Here is a 21835-nt window from a genome sequence, read left to right as displayed (position 1 = left end):
AGTGCCAGTGTAAGAAACGCTTGTTGAAAAGTATCTAGGTCAGGGATCTTTGATAATATCTACACAGAGGAAGAGAAAATCAGAAAAAGATAGGCCTTTTCTGTTTTCCTCACCACCTCCTATCTCGCTGATGGTCAGAATTAAAACAAACCCAAACCACGTTTTCTAGCTGCCTTAGGAAACAACAAACAAACCTACAATAGCAACAACTAAACCCTCCCTTAGTGTTTAAGGAGGAATTCATTTCTGACTTTAATTCCGCAGGAAGTTACTTTGACAAAGACATGCTGATCACACAACCTGATAGCAATAAACCTGGCTCGTTTCTAACACTAATAGGCTGCTCATCAGTTGAAGTATGTCAATGACCAACAATTAGCACCCTTCTCATTTAGCTACTGTGATTACACCCATCCTTGTATTAGCACTGCATTAATTGTGGTTTATACCATCTTGATTTGTGGTGTGTGGTGATTAAATGTAGCAGCAGGGGGTAAGGACTTCTCTGACTCCCTTGACACCAGAAAAGCTGGGGAAAACCAGAGCAAAGCAGGGGCTGATTCAGCTCCCTGGCTACTGGCTTGCCCTGTGCTGTAGGCCTCCCATTCTGCTTCCCCACAGCTCTTCTCTCGCATCAGTGAAACTCTTGAGAATATTTGATGCTCTATCTCAAGCTTAACCATTAATTTGTTCTTACACAATAAGGAATTAATCACAAGGTGAGTTCTGTATGGTCATCTGCATCTCTTCTAGTGCCTCAACAGAAGATCTTGATCTTTGTGAAATCCGTGTGTCCTTAGGCTACCAAGAGGTAGAGAAATTCTGTGATTCTGTGAAATCCCCTGTCTGAACGTGGTGGAGCCCTCAGGGATTTGTAGTTTCACATCTATGTAAAAAAGCCGTTACAGCCAAGCACGGTGAACCAAGACATGCAGACAAGTTTGCTGTCTTCCTGGCTGTCCCCATGTGAGAATAGAATCAGTCTTGCCTCCGAAACTGAGTCCTTCAGAAGTCGAACCAAAGCCTTTCACAGATGCTCAGTATTAACATGCTGTTTGGGGGTGCCTGAGGTTGGCATTCGGTTACAGGATTGGTTATGCATTCAATTAATGAGATAAAAATCTAAACATGTTAATGTCAGAAATCCCTGAACAAGCCCCTATAACAAGCATTTCAAATGACTGAGACTTGTGGATTTTGCATCAGTGCCTCCATTGTCCATCAGTGTACACGCCTTATTAACGCTGCTACTCCTGTAATTATGCCTACTGCAAGTTTTCTGGCTTGCAGGAACGTTGGGGAGATCAGTTCACTGGTGGTGATTCTTGGGTGGTTGGATGTGACGGAAAAGGAAATTAATTATCTTTCTCCAGACCACATTTTGAATCATGGGCAGTAGATAAGGCTCCAGGGCATGTACTTCAATAATGAAGAGAAAACAAAATATCAAAGTATCAGCTCTTCTGTGCTCCTGAGTAGGGCAGGGGTTCTTTGGACAGGCCTATGTCCGTATACCAGCACCACCTGAACAGGTAAGTAAAAGCTAAATAAAGTCATACATGGGGGAAAAAAAAAAAAAGAAAAAAAAAAAAGCACGTTAATTCTGCCCAAATAGCCTGATTTGGGTAATTTGTACTTTTTCTATATTTTTTTATTCCTAAGTTTTAAGCATATTTGTATTTGAACTTGTCTGTACGTTTTATAACAGCCTGTCCTCGGGCAAGCTGTTACTGGTTTATTTCGATGTTTGCATGACTAAACAGGGGGGTTTGGGAGGGTGGGGGAAGAACTAAGTTCTGTGTTTCCTCCCCAAACCAATTAACCTCCTCACAAAACAGTATTTCCCTCTCCAGTGCAGGGATCATCCAGACTGGAAGCCATCCTCCACGTAAGCCCAGCCGAATTGCTGCAGTGTATCTGATTCCTTCAAACTGTCAAGACAGCTAAGCCTTTGCAGAGGCCCCTTCTTTGTACATCCAACTGTGTGTAACCTGATGGCCAAAGGCACAGCATCGGTCGTCCCTGATGACTTTTATTCTACTGTAGGTGCTCCAGTCGCGTGGCGCAATGCCCGTGTCCCGCAAGGACCACAGAGCCTCGTGGCACGTTTTGGGCATGAGGTGAGCTGGCAGATGTTTCAAGCTACAGCTAATTAGAAGCAGCCTCCCTAGTGAATAGTGAAGTTCAGAAGGAGAGGACTGTGAGTTATTCTAGCTGGGTGAGAAATAAGCCACACACAATATTTTCTCAGACTGGTGCCCTCTCCTGGTAGTGCAATGTGCTTTGGGTTGTCCCTGTTTAATCTCTGAAGACTGAACAGTTTACCTATGTTCTTAGACAATCATTTTGCCTGCAGTTTGTATTCACAAAGACAGAAAGGATAGCTGGGAGGAGGGAAAGGAGGTGAAGATCAGTTCAATGTGGAGACAGAGCTTTGGACACCTGCTTTTCAATATCAGATATACGAGCTGTTGGTTCATTAATCAAAAACCAAATACTCATGCATTACAAGAAGGTTAGTTTCAGCAGTTTGCCAAGTAAATCTGTCCATTTGACTGCATTATTAAACTCAGTATCTAATATCCATTTATAATGGTGTAACTAAAATGCAATTAACGTAATTTATTATTGATGTAAGCTAGCACACTGGAGATTTGCTCTGTTATTAGGAAAAAGGGTAACACTAAGAGATGAAGAGTAAATGACAAATAGTAACAAAATACAACCACATAATGTATATGAACACATAATCAGCTTTAATCAATAGCCAAGTATATATTTGGGTCACCAGCCTGAACTAGAAGGCTTGCCTGATCCTTACCTGCTCATGCCCCACATGTACAAAGCTAAGCAAGGCCCAAGCCTGCCCTTGGATACTTACTTATTTTATTTTTTCATTCAGATATGGAAAAAGTTAAAAACATATTGCTTGTCAATTCATTACAGTCCCTTCTGAAAGAAAAGTAGATTTATCTGGTTGAAAAGATAACCTTTGCCCCTTAGAAAGCTAAACAATTTTTTTTCAAACCTTAGTCTGAACTGTACCAACCCAGTAGCAGCGGAATAGACTGCAGTCGGCAGCAGGACTCAGGACAGTGTTGCAAAATGCCAAAGTAGCAAAAACTACTGCAAATGCAATCAAATGTGAATTCCAGTGAATTCCAGGTCATATATCTACTTCTCAGATATGCTTATTTCACAGATCTGGATCAATTTATACCAACAGATGCAATTTAAATATAACAATTCACTGGACTTGCAGTGTACAAAGATAAGTACATGCATAAATCTGCTGGGGGGCAGAGCGCCTGTAGTTATAATGATGCAATTTCTTGAAGAATTTGGGAAGTCGATAAAATAGTTCCTTTACAGATGGTTATTGCACGGAAGGAATATCTTGAGCTCTGTTGAATTGCTTTTAATTAAATTATGTCATTTACAAGAAGATCTAGGATTAAGGAAAGGGCACTGTTAAGAGACTGAGATATTGCTTAATATTTGAATTATGAAGCAAATGTTGTTATTTTTTGCAAATATAGTACTTGCACATGCACATAGTCCCGCAATATAACCAATCTATTTAGTTCACCATGAGACAAAACTCAGGCATAAATTGGTAGGAAAAAAATGGTTATGGAGCCTTCAGTGTAATTTTTTTCAGTAGATTAGCATTACAGTCATTAAAGCTAAGCAGATGCGGAATCACATATGAAAGAAAACTCCATGAAGGTCAAACAAGATGTGTTCTGAACTCAGTAAAACTAAGTCCAGCATTTTACAAAGCTACGTAAATGTGTTTTTTTTTTATTTGATTTTTAAATTTAAAAAAATGAGAGCTGTTCATTATTTATACAGAAAAATCTCATTTGTCTTCTGCTTTTCATCAAGTGCTTTTCAATTTGAAAGGATCATTTCATTGTAATTTAGTGAAATGTGAGTGAATAATTTACTACTTTTCTCTGCCCTCCTGTCCTACTAATTAGTCAGAGCCCAAAAGTTCATACTTTCAAATAATAACAAATCTTTATTCAAATAATTGGCAATAATCAGAGACTCAAAGCCGTTACAACAGTCAGTTTTGAACAAAGAAGGTTCTCTTTGTGAAATGAAAACTAATAAAGGAAAAATATTTTTTTCTTCTACTTATGCATCTCTAAAAACCTAGGGCTTCCTGTAACATACTGCTGGGAATCCATATGTGATTTCATTTGACAAACATGGAGCTAAAATTGGCATCCCTGTAACTAATTTACAATGCTATTGCATAAAAATATGGAGAGAAAATTTCACAAAGAGAAACTGCAAGCTGCAGAGTTGCTTTTAAACTTTTTTCCTCTATGAATTATGCCAGATACCTAGTTTTATAAGACAGCATGGCACTTCTGGGGCTCTTATCTGAGACACTCAAAGGATTTTACAAATTTGAGGTAGAATACCACAATAGTAAAAGAAGTTAATATTCATATGTTTCACTCAAGGTGTTCCATGCCTTTTACATTAGGAATAAGAACAACATTGTTCCACAGTTACTAAAATGAGCCACAATTTAAAAATTGCGTGGAAACCTGATGCTAAACACTTCTCTGGGGTCTGGGCTGTAATCACTGCTGCAAACGACTGTCTGGCATTTCCACTGCAGAAAAATTTAAAAACTGCAGCATCAACCTGGAGCAGATTTCATCTTATAAAAACACCTTGTCTTGTAGGATTACTGTTGCTTATACTGTAGCTAACCTTGGCACTAACCTTAGAATGTGTAATGCTAATAAATAAGTTAATCTTCCTGTCTCATTATCACCTGATTAGTATGCTTGTTATGCAGACAGCTGATCTGAGGCAGCGAGAACTTGTTCAAAAGGAACCAAAACCAATAAGAAAAGGAAATGGGGGAAAAAGGAGAATACAAATGTGTCACTGGAACCCTGAGAGGAAACGTTTATAAAGAACATAAACGGTGTCACCAAGGTGCCAGCTATTTAGGAGAAATAAAATGGAAGAGTGCTGATGTGCTCAGGGTGTTCATAAAGGAATAAAAGCTGACTGGCGATATTTGGTAAAAAGCAGATCACTTCTTGAAAAGGCAACAGAAGTCTGTTCAAGAGAGTATCACCAAATGGCACTGAGCTTGATAATCCAAAGCAAAGGAAGGCAAACTTTCTGCCAGCGTTACCCAGCTTGTTGTAACAGTGGGCTTCTAGATTCTTGCATCAGAAACAAGAGACTTGAAGATGGATTCAGGGATTATTGAGATGTGGCCCTATTTTACCTAGTCTCAGGTGAGATAGAATGACCCTGCCTTATTGTGAAATTTAAAGTAAAACTGGAACTGATACTTTTCTACTGTGTTGTGGGGTTTTATGCTTTTTTATTATTATTTTATTTTATTTTGTATTAAAACAACTTATTTAGATTTTGACTGCTGCTGAGCATTGAGAAGAATTTTTGAATTGTGCTGGCTTCTCTTTTTCCCTTTGGAGTTAGTGATAAGTTAGAAGAGGGCCATGCACACAAGCAGTTCAGATTTTTCATTCTAATGTGGACTAGCATACATTTGTCAATGTCTGATTGTCATCAACCATTATGCCACCAATTTGTCTAGTTCTGTTTCCATGAAGCTCATCACAGCTTCCTCTTACAAAGACTTATGCTAAATAATTTTGTCATCTGCAAATCCTGCTGACCTCATTTTTTTGTACTACCCCTCATTTCTGCCTTTCCAGATAATTAATGAATATATTAAGTACTAACTACAGCACAGATCCTTGGGACATACTAATATTAACCTCCTGCTGAATTGAAAACTGACAGCCTAATGAATTAAATTCTCCACATAAGAGCAGTGTTGACAGTAGAAATCAGGATGACTTGTGCTTCATTCCTAATCTGGAAAAAAAATCATAAAAAAGAAACTAACTTCTGCAAGTACAAGCACCTGCAATTTCTACAGCCTTTTATGGGACTTCTGAAAAAAACAGGCTACTGAGCACACAGAGTTTTAGGGAATTCAATCTAACTGCTATTGCCTAGGCTTAAAGAAGCTGAAAATATCTTAAGTAAAGACCAAAAACTTATATTAAAAAAAAATAAATGTCTGATCTCTGTATACCAGCTTCACATGGTTGTTTGAAGAATCATGAAGCTATCAAACAGTACCTTAAGCTTTTGTCACCTGTAAAATAGTTAAAAGAGCATTGGCATGACTATCCTTGCAACTCCAAAGCTTGCTTGGGTATTTCACGGAATGATGCAATCATAGTTCCGGAGACGACGACCTATAGAATTTAGAGTAGTTTGAACCAGATGGTGCAGTCAGACTTTGAAATCGGATCTGCATAGCAGATTTTAATGTGTACATGATGTATTATATTCTGTTGTATATTCCAACAGCTCATGCTTTTTTTTTTATCATTCCACGGCAATAACTTAAATCTCCTTTGGAAGGACTCGCCATCCAATAACAGAAATTTTTAGGTTTCTTCAAGGTCAGCAAGATGTCCTTATTTTTTGTACTTACATGATATTAGAATGGAAAATAAAATTTGTAATTGCGTTACAAATTGTAATTTGTAAAAACTTGAAATGTATTTTATGTACTGCTTGTAGGTATGGGGAAATACAGAAGTATGTTGCTGCATGGGTAAAGGGGACCTGCTGTGGTCTGGCCTCACCCCAAACCCATGTGCAACTGTGGGCTCTACCACATGGAAAGGCTGTGAAGGAACCTGAAAGCGACTGGAGCAAGAGCTGGAGGAAAGGAGGGCTGAGGTGTGTACTGCAAGGGAAGGCTGGGGCAGAACAGGCCGAGAGGCGGCTGGGCTGTGCCTTGCAGCTCCCTGAGGAGGGGAAGGGAGCGGGAGGTGCCAGGGGGGCTCAAGCCTGTCATGGAGAAATGTTTCTTCACCCCCAGGGTGGGCAAGCACTGGGACAGGCCTCTGGGAGGGTGCAGGTGCCCAAGGGGCACAGGACAGTGCCCTCATTTCCAGCACAGAGGAAAGGCAAAACTGTTTTGCAGGAGGAGAACGGGGAAATTGGAAAGATTCTGCGGTACAGCAACCAGTCTCATGCTGATGTTTAAAGCACAGAAAATAGCAAACCAATTCAGAGCAGTGTTAACATTTAAAAAGACTCAGAATTACTGTACCTGAATGCCTATTTAAAATTTCTGAGGTGTACATACCGGATTTGAAAGCAAGTAACCTTGAAAAGTTCATATTTCATTCTCCTTAGTACTATTACCTAAGTCATTAAACATATTCACTTGCCTATTTATACATTATATTAATTATTTTCAAGATTTAAGACCTCTGTGCTTTCCTAAATTTCCCTGATGTATTTAAGGGGAAACAAAGGTTGGCATTTTTGTTTGTTTGTCTCGTCTCTTTCTTGTGAATTCTCATCACTCACGCATTCATTCAGTTGTTCAGTGAATACCTCATTAATATGATTTCTATCTCTGTATAAAGGCACACGGCAAAAACACTATTATGTAACACTTTGAAAAGAGCTATAAATAGCCTACTTTAATAACCATGAATTTACATTAGAAAGGTAGAGAAACTCTGAAGTGAAAAACATTTATTTTTATCTGATGTTACTGTTTCATAATCTCAGTGTTATCAGACACATCCTGAATAATTTAGTAAGGTCTTGGGGTTTTATACCATCTGGGAAAGTCTTGCATATCAAATGGGTTTGTACAACAGGAAAAGAGGTTTTGAAAGAACTACATTTTTCTTTTGGGACTTGATCATGCTTACCTGGTACACATAGAAAAACTACCAGTGACATCCATGGCAGATTAGAGAATGCAAAGAATGGCAGGTTTGGCTCTTAGTTTACGTTTTTGTCCTTGTTCTTTTTCTAAACACAAGTGGTTCTTTCTGAATAACTTGAAATAAATCAACTTTACTGGAACTTAAAATTTGCTTTCCTTACTACCGTTATCTGGCTGCCTTAATTATAGAAATTTACTGAATTTATGCCTTCGTTCGGCCAAACATCTTCTTGTGATGCATCTTGGAAGGAAAATACTGGCAAGCATAACCAAAGTGTTCGGTTTTATAGTTGTTATAAATCTATCATTGACTCTGTAGAGAATAGTTGTAAGGCTGAGGGGATGTTCTCATAAAATCTTCAATAGGCGTATGAAGACACAGAAAGTCTAATACAGTAAATTGAACATGATAACTACTAGCAAAGAAAGTGATAAAGAAATAATTGAAAAACGAATGTTGTTTTATATACTGTGTCTATGATACCTATTCTGAAGTAATGAAATGTAATGCCCGCTCTTGCAATTCAGTCTCTGCAGGCAGACAGGAGCAGCTGAACACAGACATAATGCAGAGGCAGCTACCTCCTGTCAGCAGGACCGATGCCAAGTCAATGCAATTTTTGCCAGTCAAGCTTTGCTGTGTGCATTTGTCCATAGGTAAGATAATCCATATAATTTTTAAGTAATGGCTGGTTATAACCAAACGCTCAAATACAAGGAACAGCTAATTCCCACCACCCTTTCCATATTAATGAGGGATCCCAGTTGTAGTATCTTATTCCTCTGTTGACTGTTTAAGTACATTCTTGCATGTAGGACTACTTTCCATACTTCTTCGACTGATGTTTTCTGATGGAGATAGTTTCCAGGGTGCTGCAGCTGTGCGGAGGGAAGCTGACAGCAAACTAAGCACAGCAATGAAAGCCATGGAGCTTGGGAAGGAGCTCCATGGCCAGGAAATACACGGAAATACTTTGAGAACACAGATGAGTAAACAGACACAGTGGGGGCAGCTCAAGTATCATCATATGAGGCCTGATAAGGAGGAAAGAAACTGACCATTGTTCCCAGCTACTTCACAGGACAGAGTCTTACACTTCAACTTAAACAGTGAGAGCACCAGGAAAAAAGTCCCATCTCCATTATTCTTGCCTGAATTTACTATTAGTTGTCTTTCCCCAAGCCTGTTAGCTGCCCTTTTCGTTTCCTACTCAGTTTGCTGTAAGCTTCTAGGATTCCCAGCCAGAGCTTCATCCTTAACCGAACGGTCCTTTTGTTAGGTGTGCTACTATTACCTCTCTCTTTAGACTCTAAATCGCGGTAATTGATTTGGAAGGTCCATGAGGGCAGCAGCACAGAACATTTTGATTGCTGCACTGCGTGAGCCCCGACTCCCCACGTGTAACCGGAATGCCTGCACGGTTTGATGGCGTGTGGCGTGTTCACCTGTGCACAGGGGGCACGGGTCGAGTAGCTATAGAAAGTGTAGCTTATATTGTGTGTAACTTATGATATGCAGTATCGTAACTTACGATATGCAGCTTATATTGTGTGTAACTACGATATGCAGCAGTTATAGGGCATCTGTGTGTGGTGCGCTTCAGAATAACCTTCCCATTGCCCTGTCATTTTGCTGGCGTTTTTCCTCTCGATGTGCACTCTTTTGGCGTTGGTTTTGTTCGCTTGTTTTGCTGAGGGCAAAAGACTTCATTTCTGAAGACTTCACGTTATCGGGGCGTTTAACAGCGAGAGCCCAAAAATCCAGCCAGGTGCTCGGCGGCCACTTTCGCTTTCCGAGGGCGCCGTGGCAGCCCGGGCTCGCTGCGTGCCCAAACTTCGGCACAGCCGCGTGCGGGGCGCCCTCACCTCGCGGCTCCCTGCGGCCGGGGCAGGCCCGGCCCTTCCCCAGGGGCCCGACCCGACCCCGCGGGGCCCGGCCCGGCCCCTCCGCCCCCGGCCCTGCCCCGGCGCTGACGTCCCTCCGCCCGCGGCTCCCGGCCGCCCTTTCCCGCTCCCCGCCGGCGGCGGCGGCTCCCCGCGGCGGAGCATGGCCCCCCCCGCGCCCCGGGCGCTGCCGCTCCCAATGCTGCTGCTGCTGCTCGTCCTCCAGCGCCTCGCCGCCTCCCCCAGGCTCAACATCCCCAAGGTGCTGCTGCCCTTCACGCGCGGCACTCACGTCAACTTCACGCTGGAGGCCAGCGAGGGCTGCTACCGCTGGTGAGTGCGGGGCGGCGGGCAGGGAGCCCCCCGGGGGGCGGCCGGGCGGGGGCGGCCCCTTTCGGCGCGCCCGCTGCAGGGGGGCTGCGAGTGAAGGATGGGGCCGAAGGGGACCCTCAACACCCGCTAGCCCCGTACGTGCCCCCCCGGCGGTCCTGCAGCCCTCAGTGCTGTAGCACCCTGCTGGGGTCCGGGCTGAGGGGCAGCAGGTGCCCGGCTGCAGCGAAAGGCTGAGGTGGGGCGGAGAGCCCGCTGCTGAGGCCCTGTGTCAGCTGGGCAGAGCGAGGTTGGGTGCCCCTGGCTCCTGGGGGCCTCCAGCACAGCACCCAGCGCCCCGGCGGGGAGGCCCACGTGGGAGCCGAACCTGGGTTGGGTCACGCACCCGGGGTTGGCGGCAAACGCCTCTGTGTGCACAGGTGTAGAAACCGTGTCACGGCCTGCACGTTAAGTGCACGTTACCTGCTCCGTACCCTTCCTTTAATGCGCCAGGATTGTAATTTGGATCAGTAATAGGCAGCAGGTCCCCGCCTGAAAAAGCTCTAGCAGTCAGGAGATGTTTGGGATGATGCTTCTGTACGTGCCACATGCTGGTAACGCTTTTTAGTTGTTATTTTGTGGCTGTCAGTTACTAAAATAGGTTTTCTAGGGCTATTTGTTTGTGTGAGTTTTTTTGGCGGGCCTATGCTTCTCGTCCCTGAGCTAGTTACAGGCCTTTGATCTGTGCAACTTATGCATGTGAGGATGTTCCCATGTACGAGAGCGGTAAGAAGAGCTGTGCCAAAGTTGACTGGGAGCAAGTTACTCAATAGAGCTGCATGTTGTCATGTAGTTTAATTTTATGGACTGTTTTAGCAACAAACTCACAAGTACAAGGCTTTTCTTACTGTAATCTGTAAAAACGGAGTCCTTAAAGACTTTCCCGTGTGTAGTAAGGTACATTCTAGAAGGGTAGGAAACTGGTCAAAATGCTAGTAAAATCTGCAAGGTGTAGATCGTCGTCCCCGTTATGCCAGTGCCCTGCTGGGGGATGGCTGCAGCCACTCATGCATGTGCCAGATGCTGTCTGTCAGAAGTCTGCAGGTGTTTGTAAATCTCCGGGACCTACAGATGAAAAGAGGTAGGAATGTGCTCCAGGGAAATGCCAGATTTGGTCCGCACACATCTCCGCTGAGGGTGTTTGTAGGCACTTCAGAGCATGGCACACTGGTGCTGTGTACCAGCTACAGGTCACAGCCCTTGTGCAGATGCTCTCCAGTCCGCTTTTCTATCCTCTCTTCTGTATGCCTTCAGAGATTGATTTTAGTTGAGAATTAAGGAAACTACACTGACTTCATACAGTGTGCCATTGTTTTCTCTACTGGGGTTGTAAATGTGTATTTCTTCACTTCTGCTTTGCAGGGGCTGGCAGGATGTGGGTGGTAGAACTCAACATGTGCTTACAGAATGAGCAGAGGAAGCAGTAGCTGGGGAGGGTTGAGCAGAAGCAGAAATACTGCAGGCTCTGAGCACCTTTGTTAGGCTGCATCTGTGGCTCGTTCCCTCTATATCCATGCCCTTGAAGGCCTTGAACTGTGGGGTATTGAGAAGAACCATACTTTGGAGGGGCAGGCTGCTCTGTATTGACTGGCTGACAAGTTTCCTGTACCTCCCTGAAAAAGTCGTTGGTGGTAGCTATTACTGGAAGAAGGCCGTTGAACTGAGCAAGTCCAGAAGTAGCAAGCGTAATGACTTCAGAAGTAGTGGCTGTGTCTGTAAGATGGGGGGTGGGCTCGCATACTTGAAATCAGGAATTCAGAGCGGAAATGATCAGACTGGGGCTGTGTCTGAGGAAGGGACTGAGGTGCTGCTGTAGTGTAACAGCTTTATATGCTGCCTCCTACCCCCCAACCACCCACGTCACACAACCTATCTGCAAATGGTGTCCCTTGAGTTTGTGAAGAACTGCATCAGTCATCCCAAGCATTCCGAATTCATACCTAATTTCTTGAAAAATCAGCCTATAACATGTTGTGACTTAGTTGCTTTCCAGTTTTCTCGTTGCTCTGGTACTTCAAGAGAAACCAAAACCTACATGCAGTGCTGATGTTGCAGTACTTGGCTGGCAAAGGGCATTTCCTAGCTCCTTATCTTGTGTTTCTGATACTGGTTTGTAGATAGGTCTTATCAGTCCATGGGATATACATGATGGCTTACAGTACTCCAAAAAAATATGTTACAGTTGCTGACCAAGGTCTGTAACTTGGCTTTGAGGCTGGCAATCTAATCTCTAATACTCTGTTTTTTTTGTTGTTTTTCTCTGGGTGCCTGTTTTACCAGAGGCCTAAAAATACATGTTCTCTGATTCTGACTGAAGAATGCCTAGTGTGAGGTACTGGCTGTCATTTACCATGTTACGAGGTGACTTGTTTTCCTGTGATTGTTAGCTCCTGCTAGCCTTGCTCCGTTCTTTGGTTCTCAGCTGTGCTGCATTTCCTCCTTTCAGGGCCGTGGCAGCAGGTAGCAAAACGCTCCCTTGTCTCGAGGAGGTGCCTGATTTCCCGATGCGTTTTGAAGCTCCTGCAGACAGCAGCAGGAGCTCAGACTCAGGCTGAGGTACCTGTGTTGGCTAAGTGACACAGGTCCTGCTGCTGTCCACATCACCTGCAGCTGGCTCCTGAGGATGTTGGCTTGAAACTGGAATGGGTGGCGTGAGTGCCTGGCATAGATCTTCTGCCAGAGCTGAAGAGGCACAAGAAATAGTTGTGGTTTTTCTCTTAACAAATGTGTCACCCTACAGCGTAGGTTTACTGCTGGGGAAACAACTTCTGAATCTGAGCATATCCTGCCTGGTAAGGAGGACGGGCACAGCAGGGACTCTTGTTTCTTAGTTTGGCAGCTTTTGCTGCTGAACACCTATGAAATGCTCTTTAGACTTTTGCTCTCTTCAGTCGTGGGTCTCATCTCAGTGGCCTAAGCATTAAGGGTGAATACATACACTGAGGTTTAAACAGACGGGATTATTTGAAATAATGCAAAAACGTGACATCTGTATTTTGGCATTAAACTGCCATTTTCCAGTTTATTTTCTAATTTAAAATCAGGCTAAGCTAATGTCAGGACAACTTGTGCAGACCGACCTTTGTTTATTGTGTTCTTTTAGTTGCGTTTGTGTGTTTTTAAAACACGACGCTGAGTAGCAGCGGGGCAGCACAGCCTGCTGCTTTCCTTCAGGCAGCTAGGCAAGGGACAGAGAGAAGCACTTACAGCGAAACGCCTTCGGCCACCTGTTGGCTTGACAAAGCATGCAAGTTGCAGCTGGGCTGGACTGCAAAAACTACCACTGCTGGCTTAATCTGCTTCCCCTGAAGCTAGCAGGCATGTCAGTTGATCACCATTACAAAATCTCACAAGTGCTTCATCCTTGGTTCGTTTTGTGGTGTGTGATGTTTCCATGTGCCTTTAAAGAAGAACCAGATTGAGGATTTTTTTTTTTTTCCGCTTTTTATTTTCCTATTACAACGTGAGACATCCTGGGAGAGGACTGAGTGAACAACAGAGATAATCTCCCGCTGGGTAGTTGAAAATCCTTAAGATTTGAGGGAACTCTGCCAGGCTCCCTCTGTGCTGCTTTTGGAATGGATTCAGTTCCCATCCTTGCTTCTCTGGGAATCTACTTTTTATCATACGACTACAGTTGCCTGTGTGCTGCTCTGCCTCTTGTGTGTTCATTTCTGTATGCCAACAGCGGTAGCCCTGGGAGCGACTAGCAGTAAGGCACGAGCTGTATTCCCCAACCCAGTCTTACCAAACTCCTGAAAACCTTTACTATCCACTTTCTCTCTGGTGACACATCTGCCTATGTAATCCTAAAATACTCGATCAACTGACAGTTGTGGTGCATCTCTCTCTGCAGAGGTGGATTTTTGCTCATATAGACAGTTGCTTTTAGTCTGAAGATCTGAAGAAGCAATGCTATGTGATGAAGAAATAAAAATTAGCAGAGTATTGCTACATCTAAGGAAAAATATTTGCCGAATTTTTAACCAGATGATAAACAAATTAAATATACTCCTTGAAGTATTTCTTCAAGGTGATATTGCAGAACAGTCCATGAAAAGTACAGGAATAGGGCCGGGTATGTCTGTAAATTATAACCTTGGCATGCAGTTCTGTGTCCAAGGGAGGAAAACTCATGAATGAAACTGAAATCAGCAAGAGGGCTGGCTGTCTTTATTGCAAGTTTCGTCAATTCCTCTGCAAGTAGGATTTTATCCAGAAGGAAATAAATACTGGGGCTTCTCTTAGCCCCCCCTCTCCACCACCTCGCTCTTCTTTCTAGCTCCTCTTCCCCTGCCCTGCTCTTTCTTCTAGACGCTGGTATGGGATTGAGAGCTAGTGCCAGAAATGCTTCCCGTTGCTTGCTTCTCAGGATCTAATTTTGACCTCTGACAAGCTTAGCTATCACACTATCACACACTATCACACACTGACGTGTTGCTGAAGACCTGCTGTAAGTGGGAGATGATGCAAACTGCTGTCTTTGCTGTCATTTTAAAGCAGAAGTTTCTTGTCCATCTAGAGCACGGTAGTGATCCCTTCGTGTATGACAGCAGAGTAATGCCGCTGCAATACGCAGCCTTTTTGATTTATGCCGCACCCTTTGCGTATTTGGCCCTGAATTAGACGTTGTTTGAAAACAGAATGTGTGTTTTTTTAATGTTGCTGAGTGGTATCGAGGGGTCATCAAATAGGTTACAGTGTTTAAAGAAAGAAAGAAAGACAGAAAGACCATTGCACAGACCATTTCATGAAATAAATCACAACAGGCCCCGCTTCATGTAACAAGTTCAGGCAGTTGCCTAAGATAAACAGACATCCTATTGGTAATAAAATTAAAAATGTATTTGTATTAGGGAAAAAAGAGTTATAAAATCAGCTGATATTCTACCGCTACCATGTAGCCCAAATAGTATCTAATCACTCCAGTGTCAACTGAGAGTTAACCCATAGCCGGCTGTAAAAGCTTAGAATTGGCTTTATAATTGGAGCATGTGTAAGTTTACAGCTAAAATTTCGTACAAACTTCTAGTTTTTCTTTGTTCCTGCCTTTTTCTAATCTGAAAAATATCCTGTAATTAGGTTTAGTTTCACAACAGTGCTGTTGGTGCTTACTGTAGTGGCTGTGTGCTGCGTTACATGATGATGTATTAAAAGAACAACCACAAAACACAGTGAAACCCCTGTTGCGTACTAAACACAATTTCAGAGTACAGAAAAGCAAAATATCAAGTTAGTTAATAAATCTCGTAGCAGAGATTATTCAACAACATGAAGAACTAAATAATAATAAAAGCCAATTCCATACATATATGCTTGTTTAAAAAAAAAAGCCTGCCTGCTTGTGAAGGGAGATCTGCACCCTCAGCTTAAAAAGCCTACAAACCAAGTACAAAACAAAAACTGGCATGCTTGTGAATACCCATGTTGTTTAAAGAAACTTGCTAAATGTTGGGAAGCTGCTTCATGCTTGCCTAGGTAGCCACAGAATAACAGGAAAATAACTAATTGGTCATTCTTTAATTAATCACTGTGTAGGAAATTCAAATGTACTAATAATACAGAAAGTCATTATTTTAGGAACAACGTAACCGGTATAAAAATGCTCATGTTTGTGTGCGTTGCTTTTAAGTAACTAGAATAGAACAAACAATTTTAAGGTTTAAGCTTTTGATTGGGGTTTAAATTGTCCATTGCTTCCTGCTGCGGGTTGTCATTCCCTTGATCAGATGAAATATTTTGAAATTTCTAGGTGAGCAATTGCTGCTGTTGTTACAAAACCCTTTAAAACTTGTCTTTCTGTGAGCAAAACGTTGGAAGCACACCAATGGGATGAATTAATAATTCATTGGAGTAATGGATCTTGCCCAAGATGAAAATATGATAATGCTCCGCAGTGCCTAATGAACCTGTGCGGCTCCATTAGCGTGCACAATTAAAAATGCTCTGACTACGCTGTGCCCTTGGATCACCTGCCTGGGGCCTTGCTGTACGGACGGGTGCGGTGCGATACGATCCAGCCCCACACGCAGGGAGGCAGAGAGGTGGCCCCAGCTGATTTGCTTGGGCTGTAAGAAATGCTCTCTTCCTGTCTTAGTGACTGCCTGGAACAAAATGGGGTGGTAGTGTTTGGCTTGACTGGGCTCGAGGACCAAGTCGTGCTTTTTGTTACTTAGACCTGCAGACCCTGGTTTTACCTTACTGCAGGGATTGCAAGCCAAGTTCCTAGACTGCAATTGTTAACTCCAAGAAAACTGAGCGTGTTGTGATACCTTATTTTTTTTTGAAATGGGAACATTTTCAGTCAACAAGAAACTTGTCTTCCCTGGGTTGTTCTGGCTGGCTCTGCCAGTAACAGCAGTGGCTACAGCTGGTGCCTGCTGAGAAGGGCCTGCACGCTGCTGCTGCTGCTGGCTCGACACCCCCCGCCAGCCCCCTGCCAACTTAAAGGCTGTTTCCTGTAGCTCCCAGGTAGGTGGTTTGGAACCTCCTCCAAAGAAAAGCCTGAATCAAAGCAGCTCTACCACCTTTACTGGGTGGGATCCTGGTAAATGGTTTAGATTGCATCTGTCAGATAACTGGATGGCTTCATCAGAGCTGCTGCAGTCAGCTGGGAGAACAGCTCCTGGCTGGCTTTGTCCTCGGGGCGTGCTTCCACTGTTGTAGCCCTTCAAAGGAGCAGCAGTGATGGCTGCCAGGCACCACAATGCTCCTGATGGGTGGCATTTCTGTGACCTGTGTCCCTGTGGCAGCTCCTGCAGGGGCGGCACCAACAGATGGGATCTGCCCTGCTCCTGGGGCATGGGGTGGCCTCCTGGTGACAGCTGTGGTCACGGCTGCTTTGAACACTGGCCTCAGCTGTACATTGGTACACTCAAATTTAATTTCAAGAAGCTTAGTTTTCTATTATTTACTTTAATTCCTCCCCTCACCCCGAAGTAAGAGCTGGGCTTCGTGTGAGCTTTCCTTGAGTTAATTTCTGGAGCAGTTATCTTCAGAAAAGCCATACAAGTCAGAGCATTAAGCAATAGATGCATCAATTTTAGGTCAAAATTCCTTCCGTATGTGCTTAAATTTCACCAAAGATACGACTTTGGATGTTTTACAGCATCACATATTTTAACTAAACAGAGTAAATCAATACTTTTTAATTTCTTAATTAAAATAGTTTTCTCACTTGTTCAGGCACAGCAAGCGTGTGCAATTGTGATGTTCTGCCATCAGGAGCCCCCCGCCCCCCTTTTTTCCAGAAGGCCATCTCAAACACCTGGACGCCAGTGACAAGTAGTGAATGGAACTTTTCTTAGGGCTGTTAGCTACAACTGTTTTACCTTCTGCTTCAGTCCTGTGTGCGTGTGGGTTTGCTCGTTGTTCCACACCTACTAAGCTAATAAATAGCCAGGCCAGAGGTTTCGTAACTCTGGAAATAGCTGCAGATGGCTCTTAGGCTGAATTGCATTTAGTGGTGAAGTTGCCACAGTAGAGGGAAATGTGCTTCTGTCTGTCTGGGCTCTGGTGGACCTCTGGTTTGTGCTTTTCCCCCTTTTCTAACCCAGGCTCGCTTCTGCTGAAGCCCCTGATGAGCTGTTGCGCTCCATCTCCGGTGAAAGTCAAATTCTTACTATGTAGGACATCTAATGTAAATTATTTAGATGGTTTTTAAACCAGCCCTTTGACTTCTCTCTAGCAGCAGTTTAACTCCTGCTAAAGCAACTACATAATCTTGTAGGTCCTCCACCAGGCCAGAGGTTGCAAGCATAGAGCCAGCAGACCAGGGCGAGCTCCAGTGTTCGCGGAAGGCTGTTGTCCAGGCACGGTCCTCGCAGCCCACACGTCTGACAAGCATCATCTTTGCTGAAGATATAAGTAAGTTCTAACTTTTGTAAGCACATCATGCTTGTTTTTGGGCATCCTGGCATCATCTAGAAACAAAGTAGAGATTTAAAAGTGCATGAAACAACAAGTGTCCATTCAGATGCACAATCATGTTGCACTTTCCATAGGCTGGTTTTTAAAGTTCTGTTTCTTAAAGGCCTGGAATCAGTATTGATGAAGCATCTAGAGAAGCAGGTAATTTTTTATTTATTTATTTATTTATTTATTTATTTATTTATTTATTTTTAAAAAAAAAAGAAAGAGAAAAGACTGATTGTGGAGGCTGAAAATACTTTGGCCTTTAGAAAGCTGGAAATTGCCTTTGTGTCTATCATACAATGTCGCTGGTTAGTTCATACAGTGACAGGTATGCAAAAGCAGATGGCTGAGTAAATATAGTGCAGTCACTAAATCAAGCAGGATATAGGGTTTTATGGTCTCTGGGTAGCAGTCATTAAGTTCTCTAGGACACAAGCTGTGTCTGACAGTTGTGCTGTACAAACTCTTAATATGCACTTAAAGTGTCTGTCACTGTTAGCGTAGTTGGAAATCACTTTTTTTTTTTTTTTTTAAGATTTATTCTGAAGCTCAGTGAGGAAGGGAACTGTGAGGAAGGGAACTACTTTTCTTGCTTGTTTGGCCACAGTTACCACTTGACCGAGAGTTTCTTAGTCAAGGTCATGACCTTCACTTCCCTCAATGTCAGTGTCTTGTGTCATCAGCTTAAATTTGGGGTGAATTTTGTCTTGCTAGTGCTATTGTTTGGATGCTGAGCACTTCCAGTGCTGCTGATTCATGTGCTCTTTTTAACATCTCTTCAAGCGACTGGACAAGTTCTTCGTTGTGACGCTATAGTTGATATAATTCATGGCATCCAAATTGTGTCCACAACAAGAGAACTTTATCTTGAGGATTCACCACTGAAGCTAAAAATTCAAGCTTTGGATTCTGAAGGTAAGCAATTTACTTGTACTGAAACTCTTCATTGTTTGGTACGTGCTCTGGTTTTATTTGCAATACAATTTGAATGTTAAGCCAAGCAGAGCAATTCAAAGGGAGTTCTCTGGATAATGCATTCAGTGAGCTATTGTTTTCCTTTGGGTATAAAACCTACATACCCAACTACCTGAATAGGAAAATCAAATGCTGCTTGATTTCTAATATCTTTTTCTTGTCTTTTTTCCTTACTTGCCCAGGACAACTAACTCTGGTGCTAAGAGTATTTTAAAAATCAGGTTTTAAAATCATTACAATGAAGATATCAGCTATTAGCAATCCTACCTTCAGGTCAGGAGCAAGAATGTAGTGGAAGAAGACGCAACACTTGTTCTGATGAAATGTCATGTCAGGATTTAACTAGACTGAGGAATATGAAGTCTTTTTTTTTTTTCCTTTTGAGCTGAGATGTTCTAATGAATTTTGTGAAGGGACGTTTTGAGTCCAGTCAAGCATACAACAGGATATTCAGAGATGATATTAAGGACCAACCACCTGTTGGTTGGATCAATATTTTTGATTATTATAGAAGCACTTCTTATTGGGAGGTATAGTTTAGATTTAATCCATATCCAGCACATATGGATCAAATCTGTAGGAGCATAAAGCTTCTGCTTTTGATATTGTCTCTTGCATCAGAAGGAACTACGGTTCTGGTAAGAATTTCATGCTTTGTTTCAACAATCAATTTTTATGCACATGTGAACACTCACATGAACTAAACGATTTTTAGGACAGCTAGTGGAAAGGAAATGATACGGAAAACAGCTATAAAAGCTTGAATTGTTCATTTTGAATAGTTAATGAGCCCATCGTATGTTTGTGTAATTGTAAAACCACAAGTATCAGGTTATGTATGACAATAATGTTAATAATGAAAAGTGATTTTGTTTTCTTACGCTACATGTAAGACCAGATTCTTGGTTTGGTATTTTGACAACCTCTCAAGAATACTCAGTGGACAAATTTGCCTTGGAAGCCATCCAACTTTGAAGTTTGGACACAAGCAGTGGTTTAAACCCCAGGGTGAACTTTTAATCTAAATGATTGAAACAAAATGTTTGTTAAAAGCCTTAGGACTAAACATCCCAACATAAACTTAGGGGATTGGAATACATTTGAAAGCTTTGAAAATCAGTTCCTTTTCATCCAAGTAACTTGGGTGCCTGTGCTTCTGAATTCTACGTGTGTGTTTTTTTTGTTTGTTTGTTTTTTTGTTTTTATACTTAAGAAATAGGAAAAACTCAAAATAAAATGTTTATTCAGTTCTATGAAAATCTGGAAAAATCCACTAAAATCCACCAGTTTTGCTGAGAACTTGCACACCACACAGAGACTGAGTACGTTGTATTAGTCTGTGTACTATGCAACCTAGGTTAAGAAGTTATGTACCAACTGTGATGAGTTAGGGACAAATAGTGATCATTGCATCTTATATTGCCAGATTATTGCATCTGGTATGCATTAGGTCATTTTATTGATATTGATGCTTCCACTCCTGTAAGAGCTGATATACCTTCAGGAATAGTTTTGTTCCTTACTCTTCTATACATATTTTCCATTTTTTTTTAATTTTTTTTTTTAATAAATATTTTCTACTTATAAAAAGACATACAAAAAAGTCATGTTTTTTTTTTTTACCTGTTGAGCTTTGCTGAAGTTATTTTATTATGAATTAACTAGAGAAGAGTTAAATAAGAGAGAGACTGGTGATTTCATTTTCAGATCTAAATAAGTTTGAAGAATTGTCAGAATAAATTTGAGCTCTTCTATACAGTTTCTTCAGTGGTACTGTCACATCTCCACATCTAGAAAGACTTTCATAAGCAAGAGTAATTTAATTCATGTGAATAAACCATTTTATTTATGGGAACTTAAAAAATCCCAAACCTTCTAGTAATCCTTTTAGGTATTTAGAAAGGGTAGAAATCCCTTAACTTGAACAGAGTTTGTCATGCCATAATTACACTCATATGACAGACCTTCAGCTTGTTGAAACAGAAGCCTAACAAAATGATGATTGTCCTGAAATTTACAGCCGTGTTTGAAGAACTGCAGCTTTGTATTGCCTGGCTATTGTAACAGTGCATGGAGCTCATACTTTAGGGAGATTGGAATGTTTCCTAGTTTTCTGACTTTCTGCAAATTACATTTTGATTGTATGTCATAGTAAACTTGTAAAAATTATATATTTTTTTGGTTTTACATTTAAAATCTTTGTGTTGTACTTGCCCCAATTCTGTATGATGAACTAGCTGTAAAAAAATCAGGTCAAAGGGATTTTCTGGAGTAGGAAAAAAATGTTGCTTTTAGTTGACTGTAACACTGTTTTAACGTGAAAAAAACATTTTCTCTATCAATGTAGCTTTTTTTTTTTTTTTTTTTTTTTTTTTTTTTAAGTATTTCAAGACATCTTCCAAAAGCATAAGATAGTCTGCTAAAATTATTGTGGATATTTTTTCAGTCTGGGAATGACAAGCAAATTTATCATAGGACAGTGATATAAAGGGAACTGAAATTGAATTAAAATGTGAAGTTACTGCTACGTAACTAGAATGCTTTGCAAGCATAATCTTTGTAAAACTGATTAAAGTAGTCTGGCATAGTCTTTGTGAAAGAATTGCTGGGGGCAGTTGGGGATCTGAAGTATAGTCAGTCTTCTGGAGAGATGATACAAAATAATTGTAGTTGTTTGATATTCAACTTGTTCTAAGAGCCCTGTGATACCACCACTAAAGGTCAGTAGGGCTTTTGTCTATGGATATCTAAAAGTCTCAATTGTTTCTCCTTGTTATTCTTACAGGGCTTTGAGGATGTTAGGAATACAAGTTAGTTCACTAAAAGTGCTTGTAATGCCATCTGTGAGGCATCTGGAAATCTACAGTGTTGTGAATTTTTTTCCCCCTCATCCCAATTCTTTCTTATTTGCTTCTAGAG

General features: G+C 41.8%; 1 protein-coding gene and 1 long non-coding RNA gene across 2 annotated transcripts in view; both read left to right on the top strand.

Moving 5' to 3' along the window:
- The first annotated feature begins 523 nt into the window (after positions 1–523).
- LOC311441896 lies at positions 524–6758 on the top strand. Its single transcript, XR_014696323.1, has 3 exons — positions 524–719; positions 2047–2120; positions 6604–6758. It is a non-coding gene; the product is annotated as an uncharacterized lncRNA (long non-coding RNA).
- Positions 6759–9792: 3034 nt separating this feature from the next.
- NUP210 (nucleoporin 210) overlaps positions 9793–21835 on the top strand; it is a 65287-nt gene continuing 53244 nt past the window's right edge. Inside the window, exons 1-3 of the mRNA XM_084530450.1 lie at positions 9793–9991; positions 17757–17893; positions 18725–18856. Coding sequence (XP_084386576.1) covers positions 9822–9991; positions 17757–17893; positions 18725–18856 — 439 coding nt within the window. The 5' untranslated portion in view covers positions 9793–9821. The remainder of the gene's footprint in view (positions 9992–17756; positions 17894–18724; positions 18857–21835) is intronic.

Source organism: Aythya ferina (genome assembly GCF_964211825.1).
Source record: "Aythya ferina genome assembly, chromosome: 10".
In the NCBI taxonomy this organism is placed as follows: domain Eukaryota; kingdom Metazoa; phylum Chordata; class Aves; order Anseriformes; family Anatidae; genus Aythya; species Aythya ferina.
Note: the sequence above shows the minus strand (reverse complement) of the source record. Positions and strands in the feature narration are given on the sequence as shown.